Raw genomic sequence first — 26,793 nt, 5'->3', positions numbered from 1 at the left:
TCTATACCAGATGATTTTTGGAAGAATATTTTATTCCTTGACGAGAGCATAAGTTTAATGTCTTTGAAACGAACGGTCGCAGATTTTTGTGGGAAAACCAAACCCAGCATTAGATGTGAAGAATTTGCAATCAACGGTGACAGGAAATGTTATGTTCTAGGGAGCTATGGTGTGGGATATTTAGTTTTTGTAAACGGTGATTTTTTAAGAGCTTGAGAACTTTTTTAAAAAAAAAACGCATAAAATTTGCAAAATCTCATCGATTCTTTATTTGAAACGTTAGATTGGTCCATGACATTTACTTAGGTGGTCCATTCGGAAAGTCCAATTGGGTAACTTTTTCGAGCATTTCGGCCGGAATAGCCCGAATTTCTTCGGAAAAGTTGTCTTCCAAAGCTGGAATAGTTGCTGGCTTATTTGTGTAGACTTAAGACTCGACGTAGCCCCACAAAAAATAGTCTAAAGGCGTCAAATCGCATGATCTTGGTGGCCAACTTACCGGTCCATTCCTTGAGATGAATTGTTCTCCGAAGTTTTCAATATGGCCATAGAATCGCGAGCTGTGTGGAATGTAGCGCCATCTTGTTGAAACCACATGTCAACCAAGTTCAGTTCTTCCATTTTTGGCAACAAAAAGTTTGTTAGCATTGAACGATAGCGATCGCCATTCACTGTAACGTTGCGTCCAACAGCATCTTTGAAAAAATACGGTCCAATGATTCCACCAGCGTACAAACCACACCAAACAGTGCATTTTTCGGGATGCATGGGCAGTTCTTGAACGGCTTCTGGTTGCTCTTCACTCCAAATGCGGCAATTTTGCTTATTTACGTAGCCATTCAACCAGAAATGAGCCTCATCGCTGCACAAAATTTGTCGATAAACACATTTCGAACCGAACACTGATTTTGGTAATAAAATTCAATGATTTGCAAGCGTTGCTCGTTAGTAAGTCTATTCATGATGAAATGTCAAAGCATACTGAGCATCTTTCTCTTTGACACCATGTCTGAAATCCCGCGTGATCTGTCAAATACTAATGCATGAAAATCCTAACCTCAAAAAAATCACCCTTTAGAAACAATAAAGGATAAAAACAAAGATTTACAAATTTTAAATGAGAATTTGGAAGCCAGCGCTTTAAAAATTGGTCTTAAAGACAACTTTTTACTTGTGCAAGACAACGATCCTAAAAACATTCATTAAGGATAGTAATGTTCAATATCGATTGCCTTATCCTTCCCAATCGCCAGACTTTAATCTCATTGAGCATCTTTGGGATTATTTAGGAAGAAAGGTCCGAGATTCAAAAATAATTTATACAAACCAGAAGCCGTTATAAGGTAGATCAATTATTTAATCTCGCTTTTCCGATTATGACATTATCATCATAACTGAATCTTGGTTATACAGTGGAATTTTATCTACAGAAATATTTGACTGTCGCTTTTACAATGTTACTTGAACGTGGTGGTGATAATAATTGCTGTTCGCACTACACTTTCCAGTGATGAAATTATTCTCTCTGTTAAAGATATTGAACAAATCTGCGTTCGTGTTAAGACTGGTGCTAAAGATCATCTTTATTTTATAGTTAGCTATGTTCCTCCAAAAAGTAGTTTAGATTTATATGAAAAGCATATTCAAAATATTGAATTTATAAATTGTAAAATTGTTTGGAGATGGTCCCAAAATGAAAAAACGCTTATTGCTTCTAATTTAAACCGAGATTTTGAAATTTGTTTTATTGATTTTATTGATTTTATTTGCTCATTAGGCCTTTGCCAAATAAATTCTGTTACTAATTGTTTTATGAAAATATTAAATCTTGTTTTTATTTGCTCTGATGAATTTAACGTTAGTGTTATAGAAGCTCCATTTTCTTTACTTAATAATTCTCTTCACCATAAAGAAATTGTTATTAATATTGTTATGTATGATTACCAACAAATCGAACCAATTCTTATGTAAATTCATTTAATTTTTCAAAAACTAACTTCATTGAACTAGGAAATTTCTTTTCTGGCATTGATTGGAATATTGAACTTAGTTTTTTTGACTAAGGACGCGATTATAATCGTTTTACAGAAATTTTGTTTATGGGCTTTAATCAATTTGTCCCGCGTGTACATAAACGGAAATCTTCGAAACCTTTATGGTATAACAAAAGGCTTTTACACCTTAAAAATATTTAAAAAATAAAGCATTAGCGAAATTTAAAATAACAGGATACCACACTGATTATACGGTTTTTAGTAGTTTAGTTTCCTCTACAGAAATTACATTGTTAATATTGAAAACAACATAAAAAATAATAGTAGCTCTCAGCCATCCCCAAACTTTTCGAAAGTCTGGTTAAAGATAAAATAGAATTTATGATAAAGGAATGCTTATCTGAGTCACAACATGTATCATCATTATCAGGCCGGTCTACTGTGACTAATGTGGCTGTTTTCTCTTCATATGTCCTAAATGCAATGGAGAATAAATGTCAAGTAGATGTTATTTACACCGACTTAAGTAAAGCTTTTGATTCGGTAGATCATATTATTTTACTGAAGAAGCTTTAATATTTTGGTTTTCATTCTGAGATGCTTCAATGGATCTCTTCGTATTTAGAAACCAGAACTCAACGATTAATAATTGACCACAAAGTTTCGAGAAGTATAAAATGTACCTCCGGCGCGGCGTTCCGCAAGGGAGTCATCTTGGCCCTTTACTTTTCCTAATATATATTAATGATACAGTTGACATAATACTAAATTGTAATTATATACTATATGCTGATGAATTAAAATTGTACTTTAAAATTAAAACCATTGATGATTGTGTAAGAATTCTGTGTTCTTTGAACAGTTTGAAACTTAATATTGGAAAATGCTAAGCTATATCATTTTCTAAATCTGCATTAGCTCTTAATTTTCTTTTGACTAAAGTTAACAATATCAAAGATCTAGGCGTTATTTTTGATAATACTTTGTCTCCAAAAAAGCATATAGATTTCATTGTGGCTAAGGCGAACACACTAGTAGGTTTCATTAAAAGGAATAGTAAGGATTTTACGGATCCTTATGTTTTACTAACCCTTTATACCTTTTATACCTCACTAGTTAGGTCAACAATCGAATATGCTGATGTGATTTGGAACCCATGCTATAGACTTAATTCTGATAGAATTTAACAGGTCCAAAGGCGGTTTACTAAATTTGTGTTTCGTAAAATGCGTTGGAATTTTAGTCCAGACTATAAAGCTAGTTGCCAATTGCTCGGGATAAAATCCCTAGAATCTAGAAGAAAAAATCATGATGTAATGTTTGTGAGAGATATACTTTGCTATCATATAAAAAGTCCGTTTTTGCTTTCTCAGATTTCCATTTATGTACCATCTAGACAGTTAAGAACAAGTTGTTTCCTTTTTGAAAAACTGCATAGAACAAATTATGGAAAAAATGAAACAGTATCACGAGCAATTTCCTCGTTCAATGAAGTATGTGTTATTTTTGATTTTCATTTATCTCGAGATGAATTTAAAATTGAATTATTGTATAAGTTTATATTTTAAACAAATAAGTAAAAATGTTTGTAATTGCATCTGTTAAGCAAAGCGCTTGTAGAAAAATAAATAAATAAAAATAAATAATTAAGTTTTTTATCACTGTACGTGCAATTTTTTGACATTTGATTTCCTACTTTGCCTATTTTTTTTGCATTTTTTTTCTTCATGAAGTTTGTACTAATTTATTTTGTCTTGTTTTTAATGCTCATATAATAAACAACACCAAAATTGAAAAAAGAATTTTTGAAAATCTGCTTCTCTTTAAATACATTAGCTATTATTCGGAAATATCACCTTTACGAACAATTGCTTAAAAAATGACGTCAATTTAAATTTAATATGGATTTCTAAACCTTATCCCTCCATATATTTAAGACGAGAAAAAATTCTTAGCTGACACATTTTTTTTTAAATTTGCTTTGAAATAAATAGCTTTGGGCATCACGAAAAAAAAGCAACAAAAAAGAACCAAGAATCTTTGGCAGCAACATATTGCTGATGGTTTTGATTCAGCAGAAGAAATACCAAGTAAGTTGTAAGTCATTCATTTTTTAGTGAACCTGCGAATAACGATAATAAGGGTATTCATATAAATGTAGATGGCGTTCCATCTGGATCGGACAGTATGATAAACAATGGAAAATCGGGAACTGAAACGAATAATGAGAAAAAAGGTGCTAATGAAAATACAAATCCTGACCCTGCACTATGGAGTAAGTTTTCCGCTGATGATATTGAATATTGGATCGTCTCTGGACCTAGCAAATGCAATAATCATGATGGTCCTTGTTTTAAATCTCGATGAACATAAGCAGAAGGTAAAATTAAAGTTTGCCAATCGTCTTATTTTATTGGTAAAAAAGGAAATGACGAGAACTATCAACGTGAATGGATTTTGTATTCGATCTCAAAAGGAGCGTTGTTCTGCTTTTATTGTAAGCTGTTTCCTGATCAAAGTAGGCTAGGAACAACTTTTATAAGTCGTGAAGGTTTTTCTGATGGGAAAAATGCCTATTTAATAGATAATCATGAAAAATCGAGCTATCATAAGGAACCGATGATGGATTACATTAAACGTAGATCTCACCTCGGATTTAAGAAAGATTTTGACAAACAAATGGAAGCCTCATGTTCATACTGGAAATATGTACTTAAAAGTGTGGTTGCTGTTATTTGCACATTGTCTGAACGTGGTCTAGCATTTAGAGGATCTGAAGAAAAATTAGTTTCATGAAATAATGGTAATTTTATGGGACTCTCGAATTAATAGCAAAGTTTTTTCCTTTCTTGTAAACCCATATTTCAAAATTCTGACATCCTGGTTCAGGAGCAACTTCATATCTACCTTAAACTACGTATGAAGAATTGATTGAAATAATGGCTCAAAGATTAGCGAGGAAATCATTAAACAAATAAATATATCTGGGTATTTTAGCTTGTCTGTAGATTCTACCCCAGATTTGTCTCATGTGGATCAATTGAGTGTTGTTATGCGGTATGTTAAAGATGGAGATGCATTCTCATACTGGATCCGGTTTTGCTAATCAAGCATTAAAGTATTTTAGTGAACATAACATATCAATTTTGAAATGCAGAGAGCAAACATACGACAATGCTCCAAATATGTCCGGTTAATATAAAGGGATGCAACAGCAAATTCTTCTGACAAATCCATATGCGGTCTATGTACCTTTTGCATCACACTCTTTAAATCTTGTTGGTGGTGCTGTGGATTGCTGTCCTATTGTAGTTGATATTTTTTGTCGTACAATCGCTATACAATTTTTTTCCTGCATCAACTAGTAGATGGCAAACGTTAAAATCTGCTCTTCAAAATGATAATGTGATAAAATCACTCTCAGATACACAGTAGTAGGAAGCTCAGCTGCAGCCACTTTTGCTATCATTAAATGATATAATAAATTGTTAGATACTTTAAACGACATTTTTAAAGATAATACATTAAAATGAGGGAATCTGGTGATCTACTTAACAAAATAAATAAACTAGAATTTGCTTTAATGCTTGTGATTTGGAACGATATTTTACAAAGTTTTCAAAAATTCAATAGGGTTTTGCAAAGCGAAGAGGTACCACTACTAACATGCGCGAATTTGTATAGATGATTGTCCGATCAACTGGAGAAAAAGCGTGATAATTTCTACACTTTTGAAATGCGCTCTAAGGAACTTCTACCTGATGGCAGCTACATGATAACACGAAAACGAATTCGCAAAAAAAAAAATGGCTAACGATAGTAATATTCCCGATGTAGATTTAAGTCCGAAGGATAAGTTTCGAATAAACGCTTTTTATATTATTATCTATAAGTTAAGAAGACAAATGGATAGAGGTTAAATATATTAAGAAATATCAGAACCATTTGATTTTCTTTGCACAAGATCATTCAGTCAATTAAAACGCTTAAAAGAACAATGATACGCAGGAAAGACTTGATGCACTATCTCGGTATTGAGACTGATTTGCTTCATGAAATAGATTTCGATGAACTTATAAAAAACTTTGCTGCTAAAAAAAACGAGAAAACAATATTTCAAAAATTTAGTAAAAATCTGTAAAAAAAAGTAGTATACAAATGTACATATTTTTGAAACTACCATCGTATATAAAATTAATTTTAGTTTTATGGAATTCGTTGTAATTAGTTTTCTTAAGTAGGTATTTAATTTTGTAAGAAGTAAACCATACAATATAAGAGAAAAAAATATAAAGCTACATCCGGTGCTGGAAATAAACAATAAAGTCGGTGCATTCAACTGAAATATTTCATTGACCCATCAAACTCTTATAACCTTAAACTTTAAGATCAGGGACTTGTCGTACAGTTTTAAAATTGAAGTTTATATTATAACTAGATAATGCTTAACTTTAATTGCAATTTATTTTAATTTTAAATCAAAAGTGTAATAATAATTCACATAAAATGACAGATGCTCTTAAAGATTGTTTATTAATTTTCAAGATTTATTTATTATTTTTTATTTATTTTAAAATTCAAAAGTTGAAAAAATGTGTTTTTGTTTGTATTTAAAATGAGTAATTTTAATATTTTTGATAGTAAAGGTTTTTTAAAACCTTGAGTTTTATTGTAGGGCCGATTTTATCTGTATAACATTATATAAAAGTGCGTATAAGTCCAAGTGTACATCTTCAGTATTTGATCTTCGACGTTGTTTTCAAGTTACAAATTAATTTTTTTTAATTAATTGCATTTTGTTAATTAATTGTCTATAATAAGTTTGCAACCTAGATTTACGGTTCCTTAGACATAGTAGGGTACCAATTACTATGCCTTAAAGCTTACCTGCGCCCCTAAATTAATTTAAATTTTACATGAATTTGAATTTTTGGTATAATTAAGGGTATTACGTTTATAAATAGTATTTCAAAATTTGTTGAACCAATTTTGACCAAAATGGATGCATCCGAAGCTGATTTCGATCAAATCATTATTTATTAATGTTGTTAAAATTTTCATTTCCTTATTGAATGAAATATTTTTTTTTTGGGTTAGTTTATATTTTCAAGTAAGTAAGTACATTTCCTATTTCATAATTATAAGCCTAGAAAATCAATTTAAATTGTATTTATTTAATATTATGGACATTAATAAACTCAAAGCGTCTATTTGAAACAATGCTGGAATTTTTAACGTCCAGCATCAGCATTGTATAAAACGATTCACTGTGCGGTGTTTGTGTTCATTTTTTGGAATAATGGTTTGCGTCTTCAGGGAAACGAGTTTCATTTGCGTTATGCAACAAACAAATAAACGGTGAAACACGTACGAGTAGTTAGTAGCAACATGATGTGAGGTTGCTTTTCTTTGATCAGTTTTGACCAATTTTCTAAACTCATGATGATCATGAACAAGAAAACACATAGTGATGTTTTAAAAGAGGTTATGCTTCCGCATATGTTGAGGGCGATATCCAACTTAGGTGACATTTTTAGCAAGATAACGGTTTCAAACATTCTTCAATGTCCTTCGGATGTGGAATGCTTATCAGTTCACTCTTGAGCGTAGCGTCAAGTATATCGATTAGTTCTTCTTAAATTAGAATCCTTTGGCCAACTCTGTTTTTGTCTCCCAATTTGATGATCACTTTGCGACCAATGTGCACTAGTATTTCCAATTAGACCCTTTTCTATTTTTCTAACGCTCGCACTGTGTTTTAATATAAAAATTGAGTGCCTGTAAATTAAAAAAAAGATTAATAATGCTTGGCGTCGTGATCATCGAATCTCTAAAGTACGTTTGTCCATCGCAGTCCTCTAATCTCAACCAAATCGAGAACTTATGAGCGGATCTGACTGAAAAATTCTTAAGCTATCTTGGTTTTCATCAAAAAACATAAACTATCTTTCGAAATACAGATGCAATGGAAAGACCTATTGTTTGATAGTTTTTGTTCTTAGACTTAATTTGTTATGACAATCACTTTGAAATAACATCAAAATTATATCCAAACGTGGCATGACTGGTTTACTCCACAATTCAAAACTATTAATAAAAATTTTTGAAAACCTTTCACTGTGCTCTTTAAGAAAGGCTTGGCACCATTTATTATACCTATGAGTATAACTTTTATATCATTTAAACATTCAATTCAAGTTATAGTTTTTATTGACAACATAATATAAGTTACCCACCCCGTTTCTGTGAAAACTTAGATTCATATCCCAGGCGCACAAATAATTTCCCATTGATTCACATGTCCAATGTAATAAGAAGCATAATATTTTTGTATAGAAAAAAAAGAGAAGAGAGAGCTTATACCAATACAAGATTGAACAAACGATGAATAATTACCAATTGGTGGACAATTTCAATTGCCTTCTTTGGGCTCCTCGATTGCTTTCAATCGCGATCGGCCCGATTGAGTCGCTGCTATGATGATCATTCACAATTAATTGCCGGTGTTTGTAAATGGCTATCACGTACGTGGAAATGGGATCCTAAATCACCTCAATGGTAGTGGAGCACCTTCCATGCTGTCCGTCCGTCCATCCACTATGTTATATCTATACCTCGGCCATAGAACATTTCAGCTGGGCCATTATGCTTCTTTCAATTGATATTGAGCACAGCGAGCACGTACCTTCTTGGCTTGTAAATTTATAATATGTATGAGCTATAAGCCAGATCATACTGCTACTGCTGCTGCTGCTGCTAATGCCGGGCCTGGCTGAATGGGTTGACCGATGGAATAAAGACGAAGACTGACGTTGCATCGTCTGTCGAGAGGTCGGTTGGCCATCAGGCCGCAGAGCAGCGGCGGCGTCGTCGCTCGTTCGCCCGTCTTCGTCGTCCGCAAGATGAATTTGATCAGCATAGGATGCATGCCGCCGAAAAGCCTTTTAACTCCCATATATGACTAGATTGTCGTTGACAATTTGTGATTGATATACCACCCCTTGCGCCCCTTTTTTGTGAATTTTTCGTATAAGAACATTGAACATTTCTTTATAAGTAGGAGTACATAGGTGAGTATGTTGGTATATAGCTTTTTGATTTACTTTTTGATATTTATTCAATGGGAGTGGTATGGGCATGGTCATCATGCCCAACAAGGGCCGCAGCCGGCTTGGCCTGAGAAAAATATTTCATTTTGATATACAACTTTATTATATCTTCATTATCGCTTGATGAATTTTAATAAATACTTTAGAATTGATTTATGAAAAAAATACATCATTAAAGCGGCATATGAGAAATGGAAAAATTACAATTATTCGTGTATTCTTTACATTCAAAATAACGGATCAGTGTTCTATAGTATTAATACATAATAATAAGTAGTAAGAGTCATAGGTATTTTTATGTTTTTTATTTGTTTTAATTAGGCTTCTTTTTTTTAATAGACAAGCGGATATCATAAAGCATTAAAATACAAAAAGGTTTATCATATGAAATTGCTTTGACGTTAGCTAAAAGCACTTAAGTCAGAAACTAATATGAATTTTTCTGTCTTATTGTCTAAAAAACTAAATTAATACGATAGAAGATATAACGACGAACTGTACGGGCTGTACAGCGACACTGACCTAGTTAGCAGAATTAAAGTCCAACGGCTTAGATGGCTAGGTCATGTAGAGCGGATGGACATCAACGCTCCAGACCGGAAAGTCTTCGAATCCAATCCCGAGGGACGGCGCAGCGAAACTGGAGACAGCTAGCTAGGGACCGAGCTGACTGGAGACGCTTGTTGGTTGAGGCCCAGGTCCGCCCCGGACTGTAGCCACCTTAAGTAAGTAAGTAAGTTATACGATATACATAGATGCCAATTTCTTAACAACGTTCTATAGTCTCTAAAACTGAGTTTATTAATAAACAAGAACTCGATTAAAATCTAACACACTTCTTTATCAAGTTCTCAAGCATTAGAACTCTGATTTAGATTTCAGTTTGAGATAAGACTTCGATTTATTAGACCATCAAATTTGGGGATCTAGGATACTAGAAGTGTGTTGGGCAATGTTTTTATTTCTTCATTCCGGTTTTTGAGTAAATATCAGACCGTAAAGACCTTTTATGAGCAATAATTAAATAATTTTTGGAAAATTCATAAACATGAACGGTTTGGCAAAAAGTCATAAATAGAAGCTGTAAAATGTTGCGAAGGCTGACAGTGCCAGTTTCATAAAGTGTAAAATTTACATAAGCATTTAAAAACATTAACATATAAACTTTTCGTGCGCTTTATATTTGTTTTACATATTGATTACATCAAAGGGTTGGATGGACATTTTACATATAAGCGTTCGTAATAACCCACGACTATTTGGTCTGCACAAATAAACATAATTTTTTTTTTTTTAACGTTTATTGTAGCTGAATTTATATAAATTTTTTTCGTATAACTAGATTGCACAATTTACAGAGAAATGGTATTTTCTACCTTACTACTAAAAAACTTATAACATTTATACAATAATAATATCACAGATACAAGAAGTTTTTAGAAGGAAAAGCTACATGAAAAACCTTCATTTAATTTAAAAATAAGTATATTTTCGTAAGAAGAGAGAAATGGGTTCGTGTGAATCACAAAAAAAAAAGATGTTGTTAACATATCAGAAAAACAAAAAATAAAAACATAATTATGTTTATCACAGTTATGTATATAAATAAATGACAAAAATAAATATTTAAGCAAATAAATAAATGACAAAAATAAATATTTAAGCAAATAAATAAATAACAATAATAAATAATTAAACAAATAAAAAAATAAATAAATAAATAAATAAATAACAAAAAAATAAATAGTTAAACAAATAAATAAATAACAATAATAAATAATTAAAAAAATAACAAAAAAAAATAAATAGATAAACACGAAAAAAAGTAGATAAATAAATAAATAAATAAATAAATAAATATATAAATAAATAAATAAATAAATAAATAAATAAATAAATGAATAAATAAATAAATAAATACAAAACATAAATAATAAACAAGCAAATAGAAAAATTACAACACCTTAATTAGATAAATTTAATATTAAGTTGTTGTCAGAACAACTGCACAATATTTTATATCGATCGTATAATTTTGAGATTCGAAATGCAACTTTTTCAATTTTTGCTTCTTGGTGCAGATCCTCCGTAGAATAATGCCAGGGATGATTGAGCATCATTTTTAAAATTTTATTTTGCATAATTTGCAGCCTTTTAATATGACTTTTAGCACATGTTCCCCATATAGGAGAACCATATAGCATTATACTTTGAAATATTACTTTGTATAATAACAATTTGTTTTCAACACTCAATTTGGATTTACGATTTATAAATGGATATAAAGTTTTTATCGCCATATTAAGTTTATTTAGTGTTTCTTGAATATGCAAACTAAATGTCAACGTTTTGTCCAGGTGCACCCCAAGATACTTAGCGCTCGATTTCCATTCAGTTTGAACCCCATTCAACTGAAGCCTATTGCTTGGAAAGAAACAGGCTTTCCTTTTTCTAGTGAAAAAGAGGGCCTGTGTCTTGGAAGCGTTTAATTTTATTTTCCAATCATTGCAATATGATTGCACTGAGAACAAAGCAGATTGCAGATTTGTTTCGATTAAGGAACCAATTGCATCTGTTGCATAAATGCAGGTATCATCCGCGAAAATTGCAGTTTTACAGTTATGGGGTTTCGGAAAATCATGTGTGCATATAATATACAATAAGGGCCCAAGAACGGATCCTTGAGGTACACCTGCAACAATTTCAATTACATCGGAATACCAATTATTAACGGAGACTTTGAAAGTGCGTTTTGTAAGGAAGGATAAAATCATTTTTACAAGATATATTGGAAAATTTAAAATAAGAAGTTTGTGAATGAGTCCCTCGTGCCAAACGGAGTCAAATGCTTTTTCTACATCAAGAAAGACCATTCCCGTACTTTTTCCTATAGTAAGGTTGTGTTTAATATCTTTCGTTATTCTGTCAACCTGTTGCACAGTACTATGATGTCTCCTAAAACCAAACTGTTCCTGTGGCAGGATATCAAACTGTTCCACATGTTGTAATAGTTTGCTTTTTATTAATTTTTCCAAGCACTTACTTAAAGAGCTTAATAAACTAATTGGCCTGTAGCTAGAAGGCAGGCAAGCATTTTTGCCCGGCTTAAAGATTGGGATTACTTTTGCCGTTTTTCAAGTATTTGGAAAGTATCCTATTTTAAAACATGCATTGAAAAGCACAGTTAAAAATTGTATACCTTTTTTAGGAAGATTTTTTAGAAATAAATTTTTTAACCCATCAAATCCTGGTGATTTGGTATTTTTAAGACTTCGTAATATATCTTTTAAATCATCAGTGGATATAATATCATCGGTAAAATCAATAGTACCTACTAGTATTAAGCCTTTGTATTGATTGCGAGACGTTGTTTTCAATATAACTGTTTATAGTTATATTGCTTGCAACTAAGTGGTTAGCACAGAATTCGGTTGCTAAAGCACCTGCTTTTTCTTCGTTTGAAAGCAATATTGTATTACCTATCTTAAAGGATGGAATGTGAAATTTTTTCTTCTTAACAACTTTTATAATATTCCAAAAGGGTTTACTCCCTTTATCTAAGCCTTGAAGCTTATGGTTCCAAGATTGATTTCGGAAATCGGCAAGCAATATTTTTATAATTTCGTTTAAGGTTTTTATTTCAGAGAAGTAAAATTGATCTCTTGACCTCATCCATAAAGTTCTATATTTATTTCTAATTTTTATGGTTTCTACTATTTGAGGTGGTAATGCGTTACCATTGTTCCGGAGATTAATTTTTTTTGGAACAGATTTCTCAAAGCTTTCAAGTACAGAGTTCGTGAAAGCACTCACAGACTCATCAATTTGAACAAAATGTATGTCATTCGAAATAATGACCGGTATATCTCTTAGTTTTTGTCGCAAAATGCTTTTAAATGTGTTCCAATTTGTGTTTTTAAAGTCATAGACAATATTACATGTCTCTACAGGGGTAGAATTAATTCCTATAAGAACTGGCAAGTGATTTGAACTAAGATCATTTACAACGTTGGGTTGGGTAAAAAGCTCGGGCGTGTTAGTTAGGAAAAAATCCAGAGTGGAGGGATTAGTTCGATTATTCGGGGGAATGCAGGTGGGGTGAGGTGGGTATAAAATGTTAAACGGATGCCTTGAATTTAAATCTAACAAAATATTGCCCCAAGCATTTGCCCTACTACAACCCTAATTCCTATGTCTACAGTTGAAATCTCCACCAATAAGAAAAATATCATTTATCGTTATAAATTTACGGAGATCATTTTTAAAATCATACCTTTTGCTTTGCGAAGAAGAGCGACCGGAAAAATAAACTGAATAAATTTTAATCGAACGTCCATTTTCAAATGGTACTTCAATTCCAATGTTTTCAATAAGTTTTGTTTTAATAACAGGTAACAATTTATGTTTTATAGTTCTTTTTACAACTACGGCAACACCGCCCCATTTCTCTCTTCTCTGTCTAAATGATAACAAATATACTCTTTATTTGAAATATTAACATTGCTATCTAACCAAGTTTCACTGAGAAGACTAACGTCAATGTTATGTTTGCTTAGAAAAGCAAAATATTCAATTGTTTTAAATCGAATGCTTCTAGCATTCCAACAGTTTATATTAAAGTTTCCACTCATCATTATTTACTAGAATAAAGATACTTAATAGCTAATTGTGCAATCGTGTTGAATTGCTCGGCCTTGGTATTGCATCGACCGAGTAAAAGTATCATTTCTGCAGTAAGAGAGTTAATCTCTTCCATGGAGAAGAGTACATTTGTCCCTGTACTCTCAGTAAAGACGGTTTTTGGAGAGTTTGACCAAGCATTATAACCTGTGTTGTTGTCGTTTGAAACATTTTCTACAGCTGCACCTTCAGTTGAGTTTGGCACCTTGGACCTCTTGTGTGGCGAAATTGCAGGAAAATCGTTCATGTCAGTTATAAACGATTGATGTTGCCGCTGCTGCGGCATTGTGTGCATTGTTCTTGCAAAAGTCGGCTTGTTGTTGTGATGTGCTTTATTACGCGATGATAGTTTGTCTCTAATTTTACAAAAACTTTGTCGGCTCATGCAGATCTATTTAAATCATTACTTAACTTTTAGAAATATTATTGCATTTTTCTTCTCGAAAATAATCTTTTGGCTGAATCTACTGAACACACGATTTCTTCAAAAAAAATTCTTTCGAAAAAAGTGTGAATATCAAAACAAGAAAAACTGACAAATATATTTGATTTTGTTCGTAAAATGTCTGAATTTTAAGACAAAACCTACCTACCTACGGTGGCGTAGCACAGAACACATTTGAACTCAGTTCCATTTGGCCATGATCAAAAATTACTACAACTCAAAAATGATTTAAAACCGAGTTTTACAGACATGATAAGAAGTGAAAAAATGCTCGAGTAATAAAGCGTTCCAAAAATAAACCGCGAATCACTAGATCGAATTTTGATTTAACCAATCTTTTTAAGACAAAAAATATGTTTACCGACACAAACATGGTAACGGAATCGATATCAAAATGGAAAAAAATCCTTAGTTCCTAACACCTTAGTCATAAGCCGTTTGGAACATACAAACAATATTATTAAAAAGAAAAATACTCAAATACCACCACTTGAGTATTCAAAGAAATACGCCAATCTTTTTAAGACAAAAAATATGTTTACCGACACAAACATGGTAACGGAATCGATATCAAAATGGAAAAAAATTCTTAGTTCCTAACACCTTAGGAAATGCTTTTGAACGAAGAAACCAATAAAGCAATTTTGTTCCCAAAAGATCATAACTCCTCACATGAGGTTCCTAAAATCTGTAGACACGTAAAAGAAAAAAATAAACAGAATAAGTGTTGCTAGATGTTGAAAAAGTTTTTCAACCTATTTGGCACAGTCGGGATCATGACGAAATCTAGAATGCCAAAAATCTCGAATGCCGAAAATCTCGAAAATGAAAAAAAATTATCTAGAACGCAAAAATCTCGAATCCACAAAAATCCAGAATTAACAAAAATCTCGAAAGACTCTATCTAGAAAAAAATCTCGAAAAAAAATATAAATTCGAGATTTTTTTTTTTAATTTTTAACAGTTAAAAGTCAATAAAACACAAATACTACATCAGTTTACCCAATATTTTATTTTCTGAGCAAGAAAAAAAAATTTTGCAAACAATAAGAAAGGTGCAAATTTTTTAAATAATGTGCAATTGTATGATTGATAACTTTACTTGTCAACTTTAAGTTTGTTAAGGAGAAGTAAGTTTTCCAGAATGTATGTTTGAATTTTTGAGGCAATGTTTCAAATTAGCGCGAATTTTGAACATTGTCTCAAAAATTTTTCGTTCAAGATCTGAATGAGGTTCTTGTTCCCTTGGAGATGTTTGTGGCCACGCTGATTCATTTCCATGTAAAAAGAAAGGTCCATAAAGCCACATGTGACAAGACATGAAGTTTCGTGCAGATATTCCTCGAGAGAGCAAGTCTGCGGGATTGTCCTTTGATGGCACATGACGCCACAGGGCTCCCCATGAGTGTTCTTGTATTTTTGCGATTCGATTTGCTACGAAGGTGTGATATGAAGATGACGTTGAGTTTATCCAGGAAAGAACAATTTGGGAATCTGTCCAAAAAAATACTGCCGCTTCTGGAAGTCGCATATCTTCTCGTACTCTGCGGGTGAGTTCAGCTCCTAATACTGCAGCGCATAGTTCGAGTCGAGGAAGTGTTTGTTGTTTTATTGGGGCTACACGCGATTTTGCACACAGTAGCCTGTTGATAGTTGTTCGATCTTGGTATGTTGAACGTAAATATACCGCAGCTCCATAGGCTCGCTCTGAAGCATCCACGAACGTATGAATCTGTATAGACGTAGGGTTTCCCTTGAAAACGTGTCTGGGAATTTTCGCTTGGTCGAGATCTGCTATGTCCTTCCTGAAGCTGAACCATTCTTCTTTGAGGTGTTGTGGAAGCTCGTCATCCCAAGAAAGTTTTGAATGCCAAAGTTTTTGCATGAAGATTTTGGCTTGAACTACAACGGGGCCAAATAGTCCCAATGGATCGAATATTCGTGCGAGCTCTGAACTTACCACACGTTTGGTGATTGATGAAGTATCATTTATTTGAGCCCTCCCGCATAATTCGTCTGATTTAGGTTGCCAAACGAGTCCAAGTGTTTTTATGGTGCAGTGGCTTGCGTCAGTGAAGTCAAGGCAGATTTCTTGATCTTCCGGGCGAATATCATTCAACAATTGGGGATGGTTTGCACACCATTTTCGAAGTTTAAATCCGGCGTTGTCCAGGATTGACCTTAGTTGTTTTGGAGCTTCCTTTGCCTGAGTGATGCTGTTGGATCCGCTGATGCAGTCGTCTACATAGAAATCCTCTAATAGGATTTGGCTTCCTATTGGATGTGTTAGCTTGCTTTGAGAGGCTAAAAACTGCAGGCATTTGGTTGCCAAATAGGGGGCGGCTGAGGTTCCGTAAGAGACGGTTTTGAGCTTGTAGTATTTTATGTCTTCTGATGGCTGCTGCCTCCACACGATGAGTTGATAATTCTGATCCTCTTCATGAACGAGAATTTGTCTGTACATTTTTTCGATGTCTGCTGTAAACACATATTTATGCATTCGAAATCGGAGTAGGATCGAGAAAAGTTCACTTTGAACTGTGGGTCCAGTATGGAGTATGTCATTGAGAGATAGACCCGTAGAGGTTTTAGCCGATGCGTCGAAGACAACACGTAGTTTTGTTGTGCTGCTATCAGGTTTAAGTACACAGTGATGAGGGATGAAGAAGTGAGGTTTTGGGATATCGGTTGGATTGATTTGTTCCATGTGTCCAAATGCTTCATATTCGTCCATAAATTTGATATAATCCCTCCTTAATGTTGGGTTTTTGTTTAGTCGTCTTTCTAATGACATAAAACGGTTGAGTGCTAATTGCCTTGAGTCACCCAAGGCTTCACCATTTTCTCGGAATGGTAGTCGAACTTCAAAGCGGCCGGTATTAGACCTGGTTACTGTTTGAGTGAAATGTGTTTCACAGAATTTCTCGGCTGTCGTCATCGATCTTGGCGAGTCTTCGAAGTCATCCAGTTTCCAGAACCTTTCAATGAGGTCATTAGTGGAATCGTCTTCGCAGAAGATTGCACAAGTGGCATTGTTGTAAGCTACGTTTTCAATTTTTCCTGCCACAACCCAACCAAGGACGGTGTTCTGTAACAATGGCATCTTGTCACCAATTCGTATTTGTTCTGGACGTATGAGTTGATGATACAATTCTGCTCCAAGCAGAACATCAATTTTGTCGGATTGATGAAAGTTTGGGTCTGCGAGATTGATGTTTTCAGGAATGGACCAGGTTGTTGTATCCAGATTCTGCGTAGGTTGAGGTGACACGATGCTTGGAAGGATGAATGCTTCCACTCTGCAGTTGAACTTTCCAATTGACGATTGAAGTTTGATGTTGACTCGTTGTGTGGAGCTTCGTGTTCTTCGTCCGATGCCTTCGATACATAGAGATGATGGTTTGGGTGATAAAGATAGGCGTTTGATAAGCCTCTCTGATACCAGATTGATCTGTGAACCTGAGTCTAAAATCGCTCTGACCACACAGGATTGCCCATTGTTTGCGGTGATAATAACTCTTGCTGTTGCCAACAGCACGTAGTCCTGGTTGTCATTAAGCTTTTGAATCGTAGCTACCGTCATTGGTGCCGAAGCCTCAGTCTTCGTTGTGCTAGGTTTAGCAGTTGTAATCTCTGAAGTCTTCGTTGTGCTAAGTTTAGCAGTTGTAGTCTCTGAAGTAGTTGCGCCAGTAGGTGCGTTGGATGGACGCGGAATTTTTGGTACCAAGTGCAACAGAGTGTTATGCTTGCCTGTGCACTTGGAGCAGCTTCGTGACACACATGTTTTTGCTGTGTGATCGGCCTTGAAACAATTCACGCATAATCGTTGTCTTTGCGTCCATCTTAATCTCTCAGCGGCTGACATCTTCAGGAACTTTTCGCAATAAAAAATTGGGTGGTTCTTATTGCCACATACCTTGCAGTTATCGATGTTGGAGGTAGCAATGTTGGATACCACCTTGGTTCGGTCTTTTCCCCAACAGCTTCTAGGGCCTCAAAACGGCTCTTCAAGAATTTGAGGAATTCTTCTATTGTTGGAAGTTCTCGAGGGTTTTTGACAGATTGCTCATATAGTAGATGGCTTTGTCGATCTAACTTCTTTGTTAATAGATAAATGAGTAGAGGAGCCCACGAGTCTGTATCGATGCTGAGAGCCTTCAAAGCTGCCAAAGATTCATGAATTGTATCATGAAACTCTCTCATGGTTTTTACTTCGGAGTTTTGCTGCGGCAAACCCAAAATTTTTTGAATAAGGGACAACGTCTGGGCCCTTTTGTTGCTAAATCGGTCTTGAAGAGTCTGCCATGCGATCGTGTAGTTTTCCTCTGTCAGTTCCAAGTGCCTTAGCAGGCGTTCTGCATCACCAGACACATTTGTTTTTAAATACCACATTTTTTGTATTTGCGGTAAATCTTGGTGGTGTATCATCTTGGTGAAGATGACAGAAAACGTCTGCCATTTTAGATAATCGCCATCAAACTTCGGGATTGTCATCTTTGGGAGCTGCACTGACAGATGATCATTCCTTGTATTATTGGTAGGTCCTTTTAGTGACGATCGGTTCTTCAGAATTTTTATTTCAAACTCTGAATAAGAGTTCATGTCGTAACCCTCTGTAAGTGGGTTTTCGCACTTCTCCCAAATTGAATAATGTAGTTCTTCAATTTGGCTCCAGAGTTTATTCATTGCCTCCAGGCATTGAATGGGAACTTCTTCCTTAACTCGACCGTCAATGAGCCGGGATAATGAGTTCATTAGTGCCTTTTGGCGACGCATGAGAGTAAGCACCTCGTGCGATGTTTGTTCTTCTCCCTCAGGTGTTTTTACTTTTCCCTCGGGCGTTGTTTTTTCTGTCCAGGTTTCCATTGTGAACCTTCTTGTCAGATTTTTATGGATTGATGCTAGTAAAACGTAATGTGTCGCTGACCAAATCTTTAGGTTGACGATTTAAAGTCGGGGTCACCAAATGTTTTGTAAAGTCAAATTGTTCAATACAATTATTGACCTTTCTTACTGTACATAAACAATAAGATTAGGAGGAATCAAGATCCAAGCACTTGAACTTGTTCTTGTGGAGATTCGTAAATAAAAACACCTTGGTATGATTGGTTGTTACTGACGAATGCTTTTATTGTTGACAATTATGTCTCTTTTATACTTAAACTATTCATTACACATAATACAATTTTTATTGCAAAGTATCGATTACATATAATAATAATTTCCTTACAAATCAAAATATATACAAATTATGTCAATCAATAACATTTAAATATGTCAGCATTAAAATAAATAAATAAACAATAACACAAATCGAAGTTGCGCTGGTCATTGCCTCCTGTTGTGTCATCAGTATTCGTTGTAGTAGGTCATAGTTGCGCTGGTCATTGCCTCCTGTTGTGTCATCGCTATAGTAGGTCGTCAATGCGATGAACACAAACATACATTCTGGATTTTTGCATTCGATATTTTTTTTTTCTAGATTTTGGCCTTTCGAAATTTTATTTTCTAGATTTTTATTTTCGAGATTTTTTCCATTCTAGATTTTTGTTTTCTAGATTTTCATATTCGAGACTTTTACTTTCTAGATAAATAATTTCTAGATATCGTGGTAGACCCGGCACAGTCCACTCATACATAAACTCATTATACATGAAAGTCCAACCTTTTTAACCAAACTTATACAAAGTATTTTAAGTGCAATTAAATTCATAGGTTCACTTAATAAAATAAATTTCACTTTACCTTCTGGTGTTCCTCAAAGATTAGTGTGATCTCCTACTTTGATAATTGTTTCTATCTCAGATTTTTTAATCCTCTAAATTTGTGAATTCGGTATGGACGCAGATGACATTGCAACATTCTCATCCGATGAACATCCTGATGATACAATAAATAGTATTCAAAATGCTTTTGAAAATATTTTTGAGTAATACAAATTATAAAAAATTAAAATTAATGCTGGGAAAGGCAAGCTATTTTTTCAGTAGAAAAAGAAATTATTGGTTTTAACCGAGCCGAAATATCAATCCTGTGATATCTCGTGGGTCAGCTCTGTTAGGTATTAATAGGTATTTACTCAAATAAAAAGTTGACCTTCAATCAACACACACAAATGACAGCAAATAAAATACATAAATGTCGGTATAAAACTGTTTAGACCCGCTTATTAGCAAACACAATAGACTTATAGGCGCAAAATTTTAAACAACCTTTTGTTAAGAGTTTAACAATTTGCTTGATATTTACCAATTTGCTAATTCACTCAAAAATGTTAAACCTTGCTTTTCTTTTTGCTAACTAGTAAATTGCTAATTGCCTTTTATTAACAAAACAAGTATCCAAACATGTCTAAAAAGTGAAAGTTCCTAAAAATAAATTGCGCCTTAATTGTTAAAGTCGTACTCAATACTATTATATGGATCAGCATTTCTCAACTCAAAACTCTGATCATATTATTAGACGCACTTTGGATTTTATGCAAAATCTCAATTTCCAGCTATTTTAATCAGGTTTTTGAATACTGTAATGCATTGAAGTTATTTTGTAGTCGGAATATAAAGGATTTCCTACTTTTTCAGTATATTCGTTACTTTTGTAATTTTTTTCAATATTTTGTTGAACCTCCTTTTGCTTTAATAAGAGCCTCAATTCTGCGCAGCATACTGTCAATGCATGATTTGACTGTTTCCTGCATTTGTGGGTTGTGATTCCACACGTAGATTACTCTTTCAATAAGTGACCGCATCTTTATCTACTTCCCTCTTCATCAGCTACCACACGTTTTCAATTGGGTTCATATCAGTTCTGTTTCCCGTCCATTCCAACAGAGGGATGTTTTCTTCCCTTAAATTAGTTTTTATGGACTGGGCTCTGTGGCATGTAGCTATATCTTGCATAAAAATGTATGGTTCTCCATTCGGGAACGTTAAAAATATTACGTATAATCTAATAATTATAAAATTTCTGTAGTGCGTCTAATAATGTGGCCAGGGACTGTACATTCAGCAAACATCCTAAAAATTGACAAAAACATTTACATTCTCAATACTGAAAAATTTTAGAAAATTTGTGTTAAGTGAAAATTTTTAATTAAGTTTCTAACCTTATTTGATAAATTTTTAAATATTTTTTTTTATATTTTTGTGCATTTGTATATTTTTTGTTTATTTCACAATGGGGAATAAGAAACCGCGTGGAATTTAATGCTTCGAAAACGCAATGCTGTCTTGTATCATTAAACCGAAATACACCAACCTTGCCATTATCCATAAAAGTGCACTTGCATCGAGGAAACAGAACATCTCGATATTCTCGGAATGTATATCACCAACCACCTTTTGTGGAACGATCACATACGCGATGTCGCCAAAAATGCCACAAGATGTTTGGGTTTTCTAAGGCGATGCAAGAAGTTTTTCTCCCCCTCTGATCTGGCTGTTACTCAAGACTTACATATAGACGTCCAAAGCTTGAGTATAAGTCACATATCTGGGCTGGTGCTCCTGCAACTTACCTACGCCTCTTGGATAGTATTGAACGTAGAGCATTTAGATTGATTGGTGGTATTACCATCATAAGATCGTTTACGTCGCTTGAACATCGTCGAAATGTTTCTTGTCTCACCCTCTTTCACCGTTATTTTAATGGTTTATGCTCTAGGGAAATAGCCAGCTGCATTCCTCCCCTTAAACAGTTTAACCGTAATACTCGCACCTTCGGTCGTACTGTCAAGTACAGAGATTCGTTCTTTAGCCGTACTATTCGAATGTGGAATGCCTTGCCACACTCTGTCTTTCCCAGCTATTGCAATATTCAGGAATTCAAAACCAATGTGCACCGACATCTCCTTTCAACCCCTCTCTCCATTTCCTAATAAGGGTAGTATATCCCTTTGAGTGTGTGCTTATTAATAAAAAAAAATATTTATTATTTTATCAAATTATTTATTTATTCCACTGTTTATTTTATTGTTGATTAGTGAATTTAGTTTCTAATAAATTTAAGCATAATCTTATTGTGGTAATAAACAACATTTTTCTGTTTGCAATGTTTTCCTTTAAACTTATAAATATTAAGATATACGCCTTATTATTTTTCAGTAATAAGATACAATTTGATTTAAAATTCTTGTAATGTGCAAAGACTCAAAAATATTGGGGCAAAACTTAAAACGATTTAGTAAAATGTTAAAGAAATTTTTAGCAATTTACTGAGCTTAAAGGATGATTTACACAATTTCCAACGATTTTAAAATCTTACTATTTTTTAACAATTTGCTAAAGTTAAAATTACGGATTAGCTTAGCTACTTTAACTTTCTGCAATTCACTAACTGCAGTGGTCCAGTAAACAGTTGGGAATTCCAGTAAACAGGTCCGTTTAAGCGTAATTGCTTTGATCATTTTCACGAACTGTCACTTTTAAGCAATTTACAAATTAGTTAGTAAAAGGTAAAGAAAAGTTTAAAGTTTTGGAGTCCCTTAGAAAATCGCTAAATATTTAGCAAACTGCTAACTAATAAATTGTTAAACTCTTAACTAAAGTTTGTTTCAAATTGTGTGCCACAAACTCTGTAACTTTCTCGTTGCCAATAAAATTAAATATCTATCTGAACAAAACAGAAAACCTTTGTTTTCCAACGTTTAGGATTTATTATTAATTTATCTTCAATTTATCATGTGACTCCGTGGCGCAACGGTAGCGCGTCTGACTCCAGATCAGAAGGTTGCGTGTTCAAATCACGTCGGGGTCAAAAACAATTTTTATTTTTTTTTTAATACTAAATTGAATTCGTTAACCTTTTTTTAGAAGATAATGAAAAATTGCATTTAGTTAGAGGAAATTAATTCTAAAAAAATACAACAAAACAGAATTTTTCACAAAGTGTCATTATTATGCCTCCAGACCACTTACTATAAACTGCAAAACGTTTAGCTGAGATTGAAATTCTTTTTAGGGGGATATCTATGTAAAGGAGGAGTTTGGATATTTAGTGGTAATGCAATTATATTTTTTGATTATGTATAAATGAAGCAAGTATCTATTTGAAGTGATTTACATGATTATATAATTTTGTACATGTACATGATGTATAAGATATCGTATAATACGCTGATATATTATATCCCAAGTACTTAGTTCAGTTTTTATATTTATAATTACAATATTTTAAACAAAATTGTAAAAACAAGGCTGGGATGACGACCACAATTATAACTTCCCATCCAGTCAGTCGATTTATCTAAAACTTTCACAAAATATTAATAACAATATTTTGTGTGAAATACAAAATTTGAAGCCAATATCTTTCTCATTGTTCCATAACACTTAAGTCGAAAATTATTTTCAGTTTTTTGTTTTAAGTTTGATTTCAAAATATGTTTTTGTTCACGAAAATAGATTTTAAATAGTTTTAGTAGCATATTTTGAAAGTTTTTATTTTGTATATAAAAAAATACACACTGGATTCTTCTAAGACCATATTCCCTAAAAAATAAATTTTAACACAGAATGAAATTATTTTGATTCGTACCAACTTTTTGTAGTATTTTTGTAGATTTTAATTTTATGAAAAATTTGGCTGTTGGATTTTTATAATCATGTTACCAAATATTGAAAACAATATTTTAATAAGAAGAAACTAGTTTAAAGACAATATTTTAAACTTACTCAGAGAAAAAAACATTGTTGGGAACTTAACAACTAGCATTTGAAAAATTTTAACATTTTAATTTTTAACTCAAGAACGTTTTCTTAAAAGAAGAACTTTTTTAAAAATATAGTAGTTGAATCAACATATTGGAACATTAAACATTCGTCAACAGGGAATCTTTTTTGGAATACAAATAAAACATTTGTTTTCTTAGATGAAAATTGGAAGCAAATATTAAATTCTTAAAATAACAACGCCATCTTTCAAGGTGTTTAGTGCTTTTTACTATGCCTACCTAGTTTTAGTGTGTCGTGCACTAACACACAATATTTTTTTTCTTATATTGAACCCCATCTAGATTTCGAAAACAAAATTAAGTTGCATGTGTAACTTTACTTACACACACAAGAACAAAACGATACCATCCCATTAAGAACAAAAAATTCAAATTTTTTGTGTTTCTCAACAAAAACGTAATTCTTGAACTGCAAAATCTAACTGTTATTTTTATTTGTGTAAAAGCAAATACCTACCACACACACAACCCAAAGCCATCACCAGGCTAAGAACGAAGTTTTTAAATCAAATGAGTTTTTTTTCGCAAAATCAATTTAGTTCTTGATATCCTAAGAATTGCAAAATCTAACTGTTATTTTATTCCGGACGCCACTTCATTTCTATGTGATTTTTATAAAGTGCAGGAGTGACTCGTGAGTTAGTTGTGATTTTAAAATAACTTATTATTAAAATAATGGACAATATAAGTAAAGCAGTTGAATTTATAAATTTAGGCACTATAGTGTATGAGTTGTTTTAAGAGTGGAATATGTCCCCGGAGGGAATAAAAGCTTTAGCCGAATGTCGAATTTCTACAGAGAATTTGTTGAAAATGTTGAATTATCATGAAATCGACGAAATTTTCAACAAAAGGGAATTATTATCGGAGAAAATAAAGTTTAGATATAATCTTAATAAATGGCGAGAACAAAACGATGTAAGTATACCAAATCAAGTGACTATTGTATAAAATTGTAGAATTAAAAAAAAAGATAATCCATTTTTTGGAAAATTTCTCGCCTAAGAAGTATTTTAAGCAAATTATCTTGTATACAAAATTGTCATTTTAGTGTGAATTAGTGGCATGTTGTGCAAACGACCGTACTTTGTTTATGGTTTCGAGTTGGATTTCATCTGGAACTCTATATTGTCGAGCCTTTCTAAACCAGATAGCATCATTGCTATTTCAAGTTCAGAGTTTGACTTAGAAACTATCTTGAAAGGCACAGTCTCCGAAAAAGAATTGCTGGAGAAAGGTAGAAAAAAAGTAATGTGGTCTAGTAGTGACCAAACTTCAATTTCAAGAAGCATTGTCGAACATTTCGCTCTAAAAAATATGAAGATGTGTCCAAAAACAATGGAAAATGCAGCAAAAGAGATCGAAAAATATTTCCAAACCAAAGACGAACGTACCTATTATGTACCAAGATGCGGAAAGAAACAACCATCAGCAAAGCTTTTCGATCGGTATTACAATGTAGCGCACAAACGAAAAAATCCCTTTGCGAAGCCGGCACAAGTAAGAGAATGAATGTCACGGAAGATTCGCCCTTTAAAGCTGTTGTAACTAAAGAAAAAACTGAAAAAACAATATTGACAATAAATAATACATATACCTTTTACATTAACCGTAAATATGTGTTATATTATTCCTCCAAGCCCAATTGCAGCAACTGCTTAAGGATAGGATTTCTTTTTACTTATGGGCTTGTTTTTAGACTAAATGATTTTGGTTTTAGGTGAGTATTTAATATTATGAGGTTTTGAGAAAATTGTATAGGTCCTTGGGGCAGGAATTGAAGTTCTTGACTATTCTGAAACAAATGGTTCTTACAACAACAATGTACGTTTTTAAACATAACGATACCGATAACATTAATTTTTGGCACAACAATGTTTATTCTTCGTGTATTGAAAATAATGTTCTTGTTTTAAATATAAAAGTTATTAAATTTTGAGAACTTTATTTTTGGTTTTAAAATAAAAGTTTTATCAAGACTTAAATAACACTTTACTCTCTCAAGTTAAAATAAAAAGTTGTTGGGCAGATTTTAACCTACATATTTTCTTGAGACCAAGTATGAAACTTTTGGCATAACTATTTTTTTCTCTGAGTTTTAGACTTCAAAATCAATTTTTACCACATTTTTTTAGTATAGTTTTTTTACGTTTAATTTTTTTTTTTTTAAATTGTTACTTCAATTTTTGTTAAAATTTCAACGGATATCAAAAAAATATTACTTTTTGTTGCATGCAATTATTTTGGAGGTAAAATCAATGTAGTAGAGTTGACAAATTTTTCAGAATTTTTGGTTTATTAGAAAAAACAGTCAACTCATTTGTCCGAAAATTATACTTGTTTGTACCACGTCAAATTATGTATATCAAATAAAATTTAATTGAAGTTGCTATTGATTCGCAAGATATTAAAGGTCGCGTGCTACAGATGCCATTATATTTGCTGACACCAACTTCTTCCAAAATAAAAATCAAATAATGCAGCTTATGCCCATTTACGTACGATTAAACGAATTCATCGATTTACAATTAATTATAAAATAAGATTAAAACGAGGTGAAGCTTAACATCATTGAAAATTCGAATGAGAAATAATATTTTAATTTTCCTTTTCTGTAAGGTACACAACAAATTTGATACGGAGTCGAAACAAAATTTTGTAGGACGATACAAAAAATTGAAAACATGGACTTACATAAAAGATAAAATACAAGTTAAGTCGTCAGCTAATTACACAAATGCACAAGTAATAAAAAAGCAAACATTAGTTGAAATAAATTGAATAGGAAAATTCTGTCGAAATAACAGACGTCAATTTGAAGTTAAAATTATGTCA

The 26,793-nt window shown here is 32.9% G+C and overlaps 2 protein-coding genes and 1 non-coding gene across 3 annotated transcripts; 1 reads left to right on the top strand and 2 right to left on the bottom strand.

Moving 5' to 3' along the window:
* Nucleotides 1-13,736: 13,736 nt before the first annotated feature.
* LOC129945054 (uncharacterized) lies at nt 13,737-18,093 on the bottom strand. The gene is made up of 2 exons (XM_056054714.1): nt 15,425-18,093; nt 13,737-14,139 (listed from the first exon to the last, which is right to left on the bottom strand). The coding sequence occupies exons 1-2, from the start codon at nt 18,091-18,093 to the stop codon at nt 13,737-13,739; spliced, it is 3,072 nt and encodes a 1,023-aa protein (XP_055910689.1).
* A 2-nt stretch (nt 18,094-18,095) lies between these two features.
* Nucleotides 18,096-19,094, bottom strand: LOC129945053 (uncharacterized). Its single transcript, XM_056054713.1, has one exon. The coding sequence runs from the start codon at nt 19,092-19,094 to the stop codon at nt 18,096-18,098; it is 999 nt and encodes a 332-aa protein (XP_055910688.1).
* Nucleotides 19,095-22,910: 3,816 nt separating this feature from the next.
* On the top strand, nt 22,911-22,982 carry Trnaw-cca (transfer RNA tryptophan (anticodon CCA)). The gene has a single exon. It is a non-coding gene; the product is annotated as a tRNA-Trp (tRNA).
* Nucleotides 22,983-26,793: the final 3,811 nt, after the last annotated feature.

This window comes from Eupeodes corollae, chromosome 2, assembly GCF_945859685.1.
Source record: "Eupeodes corollae chromosome 2, idEupCoro1.1, whole genome shotgun sequence".
Lineage (NCBI taxonomy): Eukaryota > Metazoa > Arthropoda > Insecta > Diptera > Syrphidae > Eupeodes > Eupeodes corollae.
Note: the sequence above shows the minus strand (reverse complement) of the source record. Positions and strands in the feature narration are given on the sequence as shown.

Bases quoted from the DNA above. Each gene is read 5' to 3' on its own strand.
- LOC129945054 (XM_056054714.1), bottom strand. From the start codon at position 18,093: ATGTCAGCCGCTGAGAGATTAAGATGGACGCAAAGACAACGATTATGC. The intron at 14,140-15,424 runs GTTCAAAATTCG...TTGTAAAATTAG, and splicing joins CGAAAAATTTTTGAGACAAT to AGACAAACTATCATCGCGTA.
- LOC129945053 (XM_056054713.1), bottom strand. From the start codon at position 19,094: ATGGAAACCTGGACAGAAAAAACAACGCCCGAGGGAAAAGTAAAAACA.